The sequence below is a fragment of the Lissotriton helveticus genome, chromosome 2_2, assembly GCF_964261635.1.
Source record: "Lissotriton helveticus chromosome 2_2, aLisHel1.1, whole genome shotgun sequence".
In the NCBI taxonomy this organism is placed as follows: domain Eukaryota; kingdom Metazoa; phylum Chordata; class Amphibia; order Caudata; family Salamandridae; genus Lissotriton; species Lissotriton helveticus.
In genome coordinates this window covers 484,111,632-484,125,097 of record NC_136060.1, presented here as the reverse complement: position 1 = coordinate 484,125,097, position 13,466 = coordinate 484,111,632, and the positions used below count along the sequence as shown (strand labels likewise).

Below are 13,466 nucleotides of genomic sequence, written 5' to 3'. Positions count from 1 at the left end.
ATCGCTGCAAATCTGAAATGACATAATTGACGACAACACTGCATGGCGGGGTGCTATTTCTTTTGTGTATGATTTATAGTTACTTGAGATAGCATCCTTTGTTTTGTTAATTTAAAAGAGTATATTTTCACTGACAGTTCTTTAACCTTTGATTTATTTCCATGTTGCCCATTTTGTTGTACGCTGATTATTATTATTATTTTTTTATCTTGGCATGCATCAAACATATTTGAACAAATGATACATCTGAATTTGGTTTAGCAAACAGTTTGTATATTTGCATGCATATTTTTTAAAGCAAATATTCACCAATTTTGCTTTCAGACAACTGCATGTATTTGCATATAATCAGTGAGCATTATAAATAACCACTATTGTTAAAGTTTGCAAACCTGTATACATTTCTATGCTGGAGCCACTTTCAGTAATGCAAGCTGAACTCGTTGTCTCATTGTTTCTAAGGTTTTGCATAATGACCTTCTATGCAAGTCCCAACTGCTTATACATATGGATGCAAACCTTCAACTTCGTTGCACATTCTTCTTTTACAGATACATGTGATACTGTAAAGTGGCAGGAAGAGGGGTTGTGCTGCAAGGAGCTGGGCTAACTTGTCCAGTGGACAAAATAAATGTCCAGGCCTGTTGCCTGTTGTCCTTCACCCCAAACAATCTGTGGGGCGATAGGAATCCCTACCTGGGAGTTGTTCTTATATTTCACATTTTTATATCATCTTATGATTTGTTGTAATGACATTACACATGCACAGACAAATGTAAGAAATGATGTGTGAACTTGAAAAGCACTGAACTTTCTTTGTTTTGCTGCATCTTTTCAACAGTTTTGGGCCTTGGTGCCACAGCATCTATTTCTGGTCTTTTAATGTGTTCATCGGGATTGTAAGCAGCTGTTATGCAACCTTTATTATTTATTCTTTATTCACTATACATGCATGTTTAACTTTTTTGTACACATTCTTTGCACAGTGTATAGTTCTGATAGTTCAACAATAGTTCACATGCTTTTATATGATCTACATGTTTAGATTTATGCACACATGTAACAGGATTCATGCATTTTCTCATCTTGGGGTCTGACTTTTGATAACTGTGCAAAAAGAGTATTTAAGTACAAGTTAGTCCGCTTTATATTTCCATGGAGGACAGAAGGGATCCCTTCCATACTCCAGACATGTTAGCATTCCAGACCGGGGACTTTCAAAGCCAGCCTTACCTGTACCATTGCATTGCTGAGCTCCATCACAGAGCCAGGAAGTGACCCTGCATTTCCAGCCAGCACAGCAGTGGATTGTTGCAAACTGAAAACCCCTTGCAATTCAAAGCAGGTATGTCCCTGCATGTTAAGGGCCACCTAGGTTACTCTTAGGCGCTTTTGGGGCTAAAAAGGGAAAGGGTTTCCAATATGAATATAATTGATATCTTTAATATATTGATTTGTTGAATACTTCTTGCATATTGACATTTTTCTTAAGGTTTTGTTTTATTGCATGTGCAACAAAAACATGGTTGTATTTGTAATATTTATTCATGTAATGTGCAGTAGGATGTGACAATATTAAAGTATTTTAAAATATAAAGGTGCTGCCTGGATTTCTTGTGTGTGATCTTTCATGCCCACCTGACATCTGTGCTCAAGTTAGACAGTGGAATAAGCCTGACCCTTCAGGAGGGTCTTAGGGGTCTACCACTAGGCCAGATTTATTGGGACATCTGAAAAGAAGTATCACAACCACAAGATTATCACCCTGTGGGTCATGGGGAGCCACGTGTTTCCTCAACCACATTCATTCTGCCCTCCTTCTACCCTATTTGTGTAGCCGCCACCCCTCCCCCTCCATCCAGCTCACATTGTCCTGTACGTGGTCCTCCTCCTCCACCCACTCTCATTCCTCCCTCCTTCTATGCGCTTCTCATAAATCTCACCGGCCCTTCCCTCCTGGTTCTGTCACGTTTGAACCAATGGGGCGCAGTTCGTTTAAAAAGTTACTGGCATTTGATTTTTCATAGACCAGTTTCATAATAGCGTTACAGGTTTAGCTCCGTTCAGCCCTTTTTTGGCTGGGGCATTTCTAAAGGCTAAGGGGCAGATTTACAAGCCCCCCTGCGATACCACTACGTCACTTTTTGTGACGTACTGGTGGCGCAGTGGGCTCCTCCATATTTACAAGGAGAGGATAAGCCACCCTGCGTGACTTTTCCTCTCCTTGTAAATATGGACCCTTCACACGCAGCACTGTGCATGGAAGGGGCGTTCCATGGGTGTTGCTATGGGTGTTCCCACGCAACACCCATGGAACAAGACACATTTCCAGATTTACGCGTAATCGTAAATCTGGAACGACTTTCAATGCGTGCTGCATTCTACAGCACGTATTGAAAGAGGAAAAAGCCTCTTGTGATTGTTTTTGTGCAGGAAGGAACACCTTCCTGCACAAGCATCCTTGCACCATGGTGCAAGGGTGCCTGCGCCGGCGCATGGTTCCAGTTTGTGCACCAGCGCAGGGGGAAGCACAGAGATGCGACATATTCTTGTAAATATGTCGCATCTCTGTGCTTTCCAAACTATTGCAGCACGGTGCAGCAAAATGACTTGGTGCACCGTGCTGCGTTACTTTGTTGTAAATCTGCCCCTAAATACATAAGACACGGATACATTTGTCACTTTCTAATAAAAATGAACAACATAATCAAAACGTAGACTCACCCTTATGGAAAAGAGAGAGGACTGCCAACGTGTGTGGGATGATTCTGAGGCGGGAGGGAATACTTATCAAAGGAGCCGGTGTGAGGGTAGTAGACCTCAATGGGGTAGGTGTATCAGAAATATTTATCCCCAGGCATGGTGGTTAGTAATCAAAATCCTTTATATGGCCATGAAGCGGACATTTCACAGGGAAGAAGCATCTATCTGAACTCAGGAACGCTTTTTCAGGTTCCTCTTAGTGCGCGGGTGCCATGCCACTGTGTACATCTGATGGTCTGTGGGATGCCGTCTACACGGTGAGGGGCTTTTCTTGGAAGGATGGTAGACAGCTGGAGTGCCAACCTTCATGGGATATCCAGCATGGTGGGAGATGGAAGCCACCTGTAATATCTGAAGATGCTACAAGTCAATACTGGCCAGACTATGAGGGAATTAAATTAAAGGAACGCGCCTCTTATCTGTCATGATGTAAATCAGGCGCATGTAGTCAGCTGGAACCCAAAAATTAAGTACCTGCAACCCAGGCGATCACCTGTTTACTTCAACGTTGAAGGATTCTTCTTCCCCCACACACTTGTGGAAAAACACCACATACAATTTACAGAGCCAGATACAGCACCAATAGTACTGTTTGATGAAATGTGGCAGCACCTTTGCTTGTTTACCAAAGGTTCATCCACTAAAGTGTCATGCAGGTTGTTGAAGGGTACCCAAGGCTGTACACAGGTCCATAACAGATCCATGTCCAGTGTTCACGTCATGAAGTGCGCCATTGACTTACTAGACCATTTATTTCAGGTCTATTTGGAGACCGCATTAGCTGTCTGTCTGTCTGTCTGACCTTTTATCAGCAATTGTTTTACATGTACACGCAGGGGGCTTTGCCTCTGCTCCTGAGAGCATTTTCTTTCATCCCATGCTATTTTCTGTTTATGTATTATTCAACCGCCTATGGAGTGTTTGCATTCCAATGCAAGAAGGACCTTTTTACACCTAAATTGTACGCTTAACTATATATTCTTCGGTTATTTATCTCATAAATGCATTGATTTCTCTGCACAATCCTTTCTGTGTGCTGCAGCAGCAGCATATTTTGTCTGGGCTTGGGAGTGATCCTCACCTGTCACATCTGTCCTACTGACGGTTTTCTTTGGGGCGGCCATCTTGGGTCAGGCAGCCCCAATGTCAATTTTGTCTCTTTTCTATGTCCTTAGGCTCGCTCACTGTCTTCACAGCATCAGTCCTGATGTCATGCTCCCTCCTCCTTTGCCCATATTTTGCCAGCCTGATTCCTTCTGTGCCCCTTTCTCCTATCACCATGGGTACCAGCCTGATTCCCAGTAAGCGACTCCAACATCCTTCTCCTGGTCTTGTCATGGTCCACTTTGACCAACATTTTGGAACTTACAATATTTTGTAATGAACCTTGAGCTATGACACACAAGCTGTTCTACTTTTCCCCTTAAAACTGACCCTGTCTTTTTCCTTCCTATTGGCTTGCCTTTTTTAGGGGTGGGCGTCCACCTTAACATCTTCCCGTCCTGGTGTAAACATCTTTATTCATTTTTTGATGCATTTTTTTATTTTTATTTATAAAGTTTTATATAGCGCTGGCTGGATCCGTGGGTATCAGAGCGCTTTACATACAAAAAGGAAAAGTAAAGATTGCGTAACAATTGCAAGACATGAGGAAGCATAACGATAAAAGCAAAGAAAATACGTAAGTATCAAGTGAGGGGAGAGGCACGCAGGTGGCTGACACAGTTCAGAAGCCGCCACCCTTGACAGTCAAAGTGAGTGGGAAGTCCATTAGGTTCATTCGGTTATTGATGCCTAGGATGATTGCCTTGGGTGGTAAAGTATTGGTTGAGGAGTAAGAGTTTCAGGTCCTTTTTGAAGCGGGAGAAGGAGGGGTTGCATCTGAGGTCAATCGGGAGTGCGTTCCACATCCTTGCTACGTTGCCAAAGAAGGACCAGCACTGGGTCGTTTTCTTTATTAGTTTAGGCGGGATGGGAAGAAGAGAGTTGGTGCTTCTCAGAGTTCTGGATTTTCCTGCTTTTTCTAGTTTGCTGTTTAGGTAGTTTGGTGATTGGGTGTGAAGGGCCTTGTGTGTAATGCAGGCCAGTTTGTAGATACATGCGCTATATAAAACTTTATAAATAAATAAATAAATAAATCTCCCTTCTATGGGAAGCCAGTTGAGTGCGTTGAGGGTTGATGAGATGTGTTCAAGTCTTTTTACACCAGTTAACAGACGGGCAGCCATGTTCAGGACTGACCTAAGTGGGGCACGGTGAGCTTTTGGTGTCCCTGTTAGGATGGCGTTTCCATAGTCCATTTTAGAAAGGACTAGGGATTGTACAACTGTCTTGAGATCATCTAGAGGAATGAAAGGTAGAATTTTTTAGGTGTTTTAGAGAGTAAAGCGCACTTTTTGGAGAGTTCTTGATTTGATCTTCATTGACAAGTTCTTGTCCAGGGTAATGCCTCGTGACTGCATATTGTCAAACCTACATAGGACACAAGTATGCAAGGAAAACATTACATTAAACGCTAGCTATCTATAGAACACACGGTCTACTTGCACAGACTTTTTGTAATGCACCCTATTTTCAACACTTGGCCTCGAACTAAACAAGCATTGGCTAGGCCAATAGGTCTCTTCTGTGTGATATCTATTGGCTATTTCAATGTATTTTTAGGCATGTTGTATAGCAGCGTGATTGCTGTGCAGCATGTTTAAAAGTAAATTTTACAAAACTGCTAAGCACCAGAAAAACAATAAAAGAAAGTTAAACAAAAAAAACTGCTAAAACTAATTCATTGCTGGACACTCTAGTTCATCGGGAGGTGCCTGGCCCCCGCACCGTGGGCGCCATGTTGGTTTGGTGAGTCCAACATGTGTTTAGTGTTTTTATGTGTTCTCCTTTTCCCCTCTTTATTTAATTACTTTTAATTACAGTACACCGCACTCAAAGGGGAGCCAGCGAGATGCACCGGGGGTTGCTTACCCCGTGCTATACTTTAGTGCTAAGCCCATACCCCTTCACATCACCGCGTTTACAGCCCTTCTCTGATTCGGCACAGGGCATCTGTGACGGGGGGCCGGCGCCCACCGCCCCTCTTACCTCAAACTCCTCTTTGTCATCCCTACAGCAGCCTATCTCCGGGGCCGGACTAACACCCTGGCAGACAGTCGACTCCAGAGATGAGGGTGACAGCTGTTACTTTAATTGGGCGGAGTTGGAGAATGACCACGCCCCCAGGTCAGCGGAGGATACGGACACAAAAGAGGACGAAACAGGAAGCTCGGTGTGTTCATCACCCGGAGGAGTCAAGGCGGTGAGAGGTCGAGAAAGGAGAATCGAGGACGGGAACGAGCCGGAGGACGGAGAGACGGAGGAAGAGAGCCCAGCTGATCCAGAGCCAGGAGGCCAACGACAAGGCGCTTCGCCCAGCCGCACTTCACGGGAAGTGTGGCTAACCCAGGTACGGGATCGTATCGTGGGCTGGGCGGGGAGGAGAGGTCTTAAACCTCCTTAGAGCACCCGCTATCGTTTCCCTTCACCAATCCCTCCCCTTTGCACTGACACGGCGTTGTATCCTGTCTGCACGTGTGTAACTCCCCACACTCCCTTCCCTTGATAACGTATAGAACCCAGAACACCCAGCTGAGACCGTTTTTCTTTTCATTACATGCACCCCACGACCGGCGGACACCACGGACGCTCCTACAACTCCCAGAAGTCAGCCGGAGGGAGGAAAAGCGGGAGGAGATCACCGGAAAGATCGGAGCTCCCCCTCACGACGAGGAACCGAACCGCCCCTTCCTTATTACAGAAATCCACCTCAAAGAAAGCGTGTATTGAGAAAGACTTCTTTAACCAGACCATCTGACATTGCGTTTCCGTTAATCCCGCCACAAGTGGTGGAGAATGCGGGCACACCTGTAACCATCTGTTACCCAAAGATGGAGGAGCTGTTACAAACATTGGTAAAAGGACAAGAGCAGTTAGGATGGGCCGTCGAGCAACACCTCACTGCTGCCCAGGCCGACAGAGAGACTTACCGCAGCACAGTTGCCACACAGATGGAGGGGCTGAAAAAGGCCATCGGAGACCCTAGTAACCCTTCATAAATACGTTCCGGGAGACGATCCGGACGCATTTTTGACCAATTTTGAGAGAGTGGCTATAGCTTGTGGGTGGCCGGTCGAGAAATGGCCGTTTTTTTTGGCCCCGCTTCTGACGCATGAAGCACAAGCCGCATACCAGGTGGCTAACGCCTCCGGGCAGACCCCCTACCAGCAGATAAAAGCTATTTATCCTTGACCATCTGGGAATGGATAGCGAAGCTTATCGAGTGAGGTTCCGGAAGGAAAGGGGAGCCCCGGGTGACAATCCCATGACCCTTTTTTTTAGAATGAAGATGGCCGCCGACAAGTGGTTGACGCCGTTAACAAGCACAAAAGACGACATAATGGACAAGATATACCTCGAACAGTACTTAGAGGCGCTCCCTTATGCGACACAGAAATGGTTGAGACAACATTCGAATCTAACAAGCATTCAGGCAATGGAGATGGCCACCAAATTTTCAAGAGCCCAACTAAAGACTCTGCCATTCGAGCCTGAGAAACCAGGAAGGCCAACCCCGCGGTTTGAAAAAAAGAACATCAGACCCCCTCCTGGGTTCCCTCCAATGCGGTCTGTCAAGCCGGAAGCACCCGTCTTTAGGGGCCCACAATGCTTTGATTGTGGGCAGTGGGGCCACATCGCCCGCCTTTGTCCGCAGAAGAGAGCCCCAGAAGAACCGATGGAAGACGGCTACTTGCCTAAACTGATCATGTATTCAACAGAACTGGGAGGAGCCTTCTATGTAAGTGTGAGGGTCAACGGGGTGAAAGTGAAGGCTCTCTTGGATTCGGGCTGTAAACAGTCAGTGGTGCAGGAGTCCCTAATGAGGGAGGGCCAGATAGCCTTAGAAACCGAAGTGCACATCAAGTGCGTCCATGGGGACGTGAAAAGGTACCCCATAGCGTACATACCTCTACAGATAGCTGAGGGGAGGACCTTAGTGGTTAAAGTGGGAGTACTTCAAACCCTACCTGAGGACATCATTATAGGGACGGATAATCCCCAGTTCTTAGACACCTTCAGGGAAACCCTGAGACAAGGAACTTCAGAACCACCCAAACCAGCCATGGTGACAGCCGATCCCTGGATCACGGACCGTAGTTTCAAGTTTGCCCAGGCTAACGACGCCAGTTTGTTCAATGCGTGGGAGCAGGCCCATAGGTCCCAGGACGACCCCAGTCCCCATTATCCACGCTTTCTGATACAAAAGGACTTGTTGTATAGGCAGGGGAATCCTTCAGCTACTCCCCAGTTATTAGTTCCTCAAGATTTTAGGGAGCAGATTATGTTCTATTCCCACTCCCACTTACTGGCAGGGCATACCGGGACGGAGAAGACAACGCAGAACGTGCTCCGTTTTTTTTATTGGCCGGGAGTATACGGAGACCTCAAGAACCACTGTCAGGCCTGCGTAGTTTGCCAGAAAAAGAACACCACACGCCCCTCAGCCGTGCCCTTACAACCCTTACCCATTATCGGGGTTCCCTTTGAAAGGGTGGCCATGGATCTGATTGGACCTCTACCGAAAACCAAGAGGGGCAACATGTACGCCCTGGTAGTCGTGGATTATGCGACTCGCTTCCCAGAGGCTTTTCCACTCAGAACCCCTACCACCAAAGCCATTGCCGACCGCTTCTTGGAGTTGTTTTCCCGGGTAGGCTTCCCGAAAGAGGTGATCACCGATCAAGGTACACCCTTCATGTCCAAATTGATGACGGAGGTATGCAGCCTTCTGAATCTCCACCAGATCCGGACCTCGGTATATCACCCCCAAACGGACGGACTGGTGGAGCGATATAACGGCACCCTAAAGGCAACGATGAAAAAAATGCTTACGGTAAACGGAAGTGAATGGGACCGGATCCTTCCATTGGCGCTATATGTGATAAGGGGGCAAAGACAAAGTAGTCTTGGCTGCTCCTCTTTCGAAATGCTCTACGGAAGACAACCCAGAAGTCTGCTGGAAATGACCAAAGAGGTATGGGAGTCGGAGCAAGAAGGGGACACCAGGAGTCTTCTGGAATACAGTCAATCGTTGAAGAACACGTTGAGTAAAATCCGGGATCTGGCATACTCCCACCTAGAAAAACAGCAAGAAAAACAGAAAACCTGCTACGATAAGGGGAAAAGATGGAGACGACTCGCAGTGGGCGATTGGGCCCTGGTTTTACTGCCATCCGCAACCCGAAAATTCCAGAACGAGTGGCAGGGTCCTTTCCCGGTGATGGAGACCATCGGAAAAACGACCTATAGGTTAAGAGTGACACCCAGGAAAACACAGATTTACCACATCAATCTGTTGAAGAAATGGATCGGATCCCCCCCTCTCGCCCATAACCTCACCTTGCCCACGGGAACATGCCAGAAGACAACAATGGACGACCTGGTTGTGAACGAGGAGCTCAGAGAGACACACCGAAAGGAGTTATGGTGCACGCTGCAACCCTTTTCTCAACTGTTTTCTGACCTACCGGGGAAGACAGCCTGTATCGAGCACAGGATCGAAACACCAGAGGGGGTAGTCATTAAACAGAGACCGTATCGCATCCCAGCAGCACGCAGACCTGCCATCCAGAAAGAGATTCAGGAAATGCTACGGATGGGCGTCATTAGACCATCCAGAAGCGATTGGTCGTCACCGATTGTCATGGTCCCCAAACCGGATGGCAGCATCCGTTTTTGTATGGATTTTAGGGCCCTGAACGCCGTATCCTCGTTTGACTCTTATCCCATTCCACGCATAGACGAGCTAATAGAGAAATTGGGCCAGGCAAAATACATCAGCACCATCGACCTGACCAAAGGGTATTGGCAGGTGCCCCTAAAAGAAGAGGACAGAAAGAAGACAGCTTTCGCTACACCCGACGGGTTGTTCGAGTTTAACGTACTGCCCTTTGGCCTCCACGGGGCCCCAGCGACTTTTCAAAGGTTGATGAATGATCTGCTACGAGAGGACCAGGCGTTTAGCTCGGCTTATCTCGATGATATCATCGTGTTTAGCCCATCCTGGGAAGAACACCAGGGACACCTGACCACCATACTGACCCGTCTACAGAATGCAGGGCTGCATATAAATGCCAAGAAGTCCCGGATGGGCTTCCAAAAAGTGAAATATCTGGGTTACCTACTGGGCCATGGCTTAATCGAACCCCAGATAGAGAAAATACGAGCTATATCGGAGACCACATTCCCCCCCCCCAAAAAAAGAGATGAGGGCCTTCCTGGGGTTAATAGGGTATTACCGCAGGTTTATTCCCTCTTTCTCTAACATTGCTAGCCCCCTTTCTGATACCCTGAAGAACGACTTTAAACCCTCGGGGTTCCGGGATCCCACAGCCGCCATGTGGAACGCCTTCACCGCTCTGAAGCGGTCTATCACCACTAGTCCCGTGTTGCGTTCCCCTGACTTTACGCTCCCTTTCATCCTGCACACTGACGCCTCCGACTATGGGGTGGGGGCGGTGCTGTCACAGCTGTCTAGGGAGGGCACGGAACACCCTATCCTCTTCATCAGCCGGAAACTGTTCCCCCGCGAGGTCAAGTATCCTACTATCGAGAAGGAGTGTCTGGCCATCAAATGGGCCGTGGAGAAGCTCCGATATTATCTGGAGGGCCATCCATTCACACTCTACACCGATCATGCCCCTTTAACGTGGATGAGCCGGAATATGTCCAACAACCCGAGGGTTCTGCGGTGGTTTCTCACGCTCCAGCCCTTTGCGTTTAAGGTCTGTCACCGTAAGGGCCGGGACAATGGCAGCGCTGACTTCCTCTCTAGGTTTCCTCTCCCCGATCGGGAGAATCCTGGGGGGGAGGTGTGTGACGGGGGGCCGGCGCCCACCGCCCCTCTTACCTCAAACTCCTCTTTGTCATCCCTACAGCAGCCTATCTCCGGGGCCGGACTAACACCCTGGCAGACAGTCGACTCCAGAGATGAGGGTGACAGCTGTTACTTTAATTGGGCGGAGTTGGAGAATGAGCACGCCCCCAGGTCAGCGGAGGATACGGACACAAAAGACGACGAAACAGGAAGCTCGGTGTGTTCATCACCCGGAGGAGTCAAGGCGGTGAGAGGTCGAGAAAGGAGAATCGAGGACGGGAACGAGCCGGAGGACGGAGAGACGGAGGAAGAGAGCCCAGCTGATCCAGAGCCAGGAGGCCAACGACAAGGCGCTTCGCCCAGCCACACTTCAAGGGAAGTGTGGCTAACCCAGGTACGGGATCGTATCGTGGGCTGGGCGGGGAGGAGAGGTCTTAAACCTCCTTAGAGCACCCGCTATCGTTTCCCTTCACCAATCCCTCCCCTTTGCACTAACGACACGGCGTTGTATCCTGTCTGCACGTGTGTAACTCCCAACACTCCCTTCCCTTGATAACGTATAGAACCCAGAACACCCAGCTGAGACCGTTTTTCTTTTCATTACATGCACCCCACGACCGGCGGACACCACGGACGCTCCTACAACTCCCAGAAGTCAGTCGGAGGGAGGAAAAGCGGGAGGAGATCACCGGAAAGATCGGAGCTCCCCCTCACGACGAGGAACCGAACCGCCCCTTCCTTATTACAGAAATCCACCCCAAAGAAAGCGTGTATTGAGAAAGACAATAAAACCTTCTTTAACCAGACCGTCTGACATTGCGTTTCCGTTAATCCCGCCACAGCATCATTCATCTCCAACATTTGTTCTTTGTTCGAAGACGGACCATGTACGACTAACTTTACCATCGTGGGCGATTTCAATTTTCATCTGGAAAATGCAACAGATCTCGACTCTGCACACCTGATTGACATATTCAACAGTATGGTCTTAAGCCTGTTGGTGGAAGGACCCACTCACGTGGCCCGCCATCTTCTTGATGGTATTTTATCTAACCCTCTACTTCTTAGCTTTCAAGGGTCCTTGACTCTTACTTGGACAGATCATTCAGCAGTTCTTTTCAGTCTTGCAATCCTTCTCAATAATCTGACCAGAATCTCCAGGATTAAACCCATCAAGCTTCATGCCAGACATAAGATCAATCGACTGTTGTGTATGGAACATCTTGTTAATTCGCAGCCTGTCTATCAAGAGGACGCAAACGCTGCCACAACATCTTGTACTAGTTGGCTGCAGACAGGAGGCTCATCTTTAGCTCCAGAAACACTCAATCGCCCTTGCCACTCTGCCCCTTGGTACTCAGATACGCTCAGGGACTTAAAACTTTCTTATAAGCAGCAAAAACATCAATGGCGCAAAGATTATGACCCCTCGAAAAAAGCAAATATAAAACATGTGTAGCTCACTGCAAAGCCCTATCACTGCAGTAAAAAACGCCTTTTATACCAGTCAAATAAATAAAGCTAAAAATTCACCCAAAGAACTCTTTAAAATAGTTAGAAATGTATTGTCCCCTAATACTCCTAAAACATCTAGGAGCCAGGACAATACTGCCAACCACTTCCAGAACAAAGTAGAGCAGATATTCCACAACCTTTGTAGTACATCAGCTCAGTGCACACAAGCATTGCATCAAAAAGACCTGAAACCATCCTCTCCTGACTGTTCAGACTCGCCTTCTTTCCCCTGTTTCAAACCACTTTCATTTGACCAAGTTTGGACCTTCTTCATTCAACTAGGTTAGAATCCCCCTGAATCATTGCCCAGTTTCTATTCTTAAGATGATCCCAGACCTCATAGCAGAAAACCTCACACTCCTGTTCAATTGCTTTAAAATAGGAACTTTGCCTTCCTACTACCCTTGCTAAAAAAAAAGCCAATCTGGACCCAAATGAACCTAATATCTTTTGGCCAATCGCCAGGCTGCCGTTTCCAGCTGAAGTATTTGCGAAGGCCATGAATCGCCAGATGTCCTCCTTTATTTAGAGCTCAGACCTCCTCAAAAACACATAATGTGTCTTCAGAGGGGGCCCAAGTACAGAATCTGCTCTGATAAAAACAGTGGATGAAATTAGAGAAGCCCTGGACGCTGGCCGTCAAGCTGCCTTGATCCTATTGGACCTTTCGGCGCCCTTTGATACGGTTCCTCGCTGTATCTTAGTAGACCGTCTCGAGGCCATAGGCGTGCAGGGGCCAGCAATCACCTCGTTGCGGTCCTTTCTTTCAAATAGGGTGCAATATGTTTTAATGGATTCCTTGACTTCTAAAGTCCCTTTCTCTCTTTTGTGGAGTCCCCCATGGGTCTTCCATTGGCCCAACTTTATTTAACATTCATGTTACTAAGATGTCCCTCATAATCAGATCTTTCGGGTTCACGTTGACGTCTTATGTGGATGATACACAAATGATTGTTTCCATCTCCAATCAGGACTCAAATATTAACAACCACTTCCATAATTGCATGCTTGCCAGATGGCCCAGAATGGTTTAAAATTGAACTCAAATAAAACAGAGATTGTTTTATTTGGTAACAATCCCTCTTTCTGTTCTCCTTCCGGTGGCCTGCAGAATTGGGTTCGCGCCCTATGCCAGCAACAAAATAAATCTGGAGGTTATCATGGACCACAGACATACCTTTAGAGATCAGGTCAACTCGGTTACCTCGTCTACATTCTTCATCTTATGAATGTTAAGAAAACATCTTGCGTTTCATACCGTTAGATGCCA

At 47.2% G+C, this 13,466-nt stretch overlaps 1 protein-coding gene across 1 annotated transcript in view; it reads left to right on the top strand.

Annotated features, from left to right (window-relative positions):
• LOC144821687 (uncharacterized) overlaps positions 1 to 6,268 on the top strand; it is a 113,311-nt gene extending 107,043 nt beyond the window's left edge. Inside the window, exon 9 of the mRNA XM_078678907.1 lies at positions 5,688 to 6,268. Within this exon, the coding sequence (XP_078535033.1) occupies positions 5,688 to 6,268 (581 nt within the window). The remainder of the gene's footprint in view (positions 1 to 5,687) is intronic.
• The last annotated feature ends 7,198 nt before the right edge of the window (positions 6,269 to 13,466 follow it).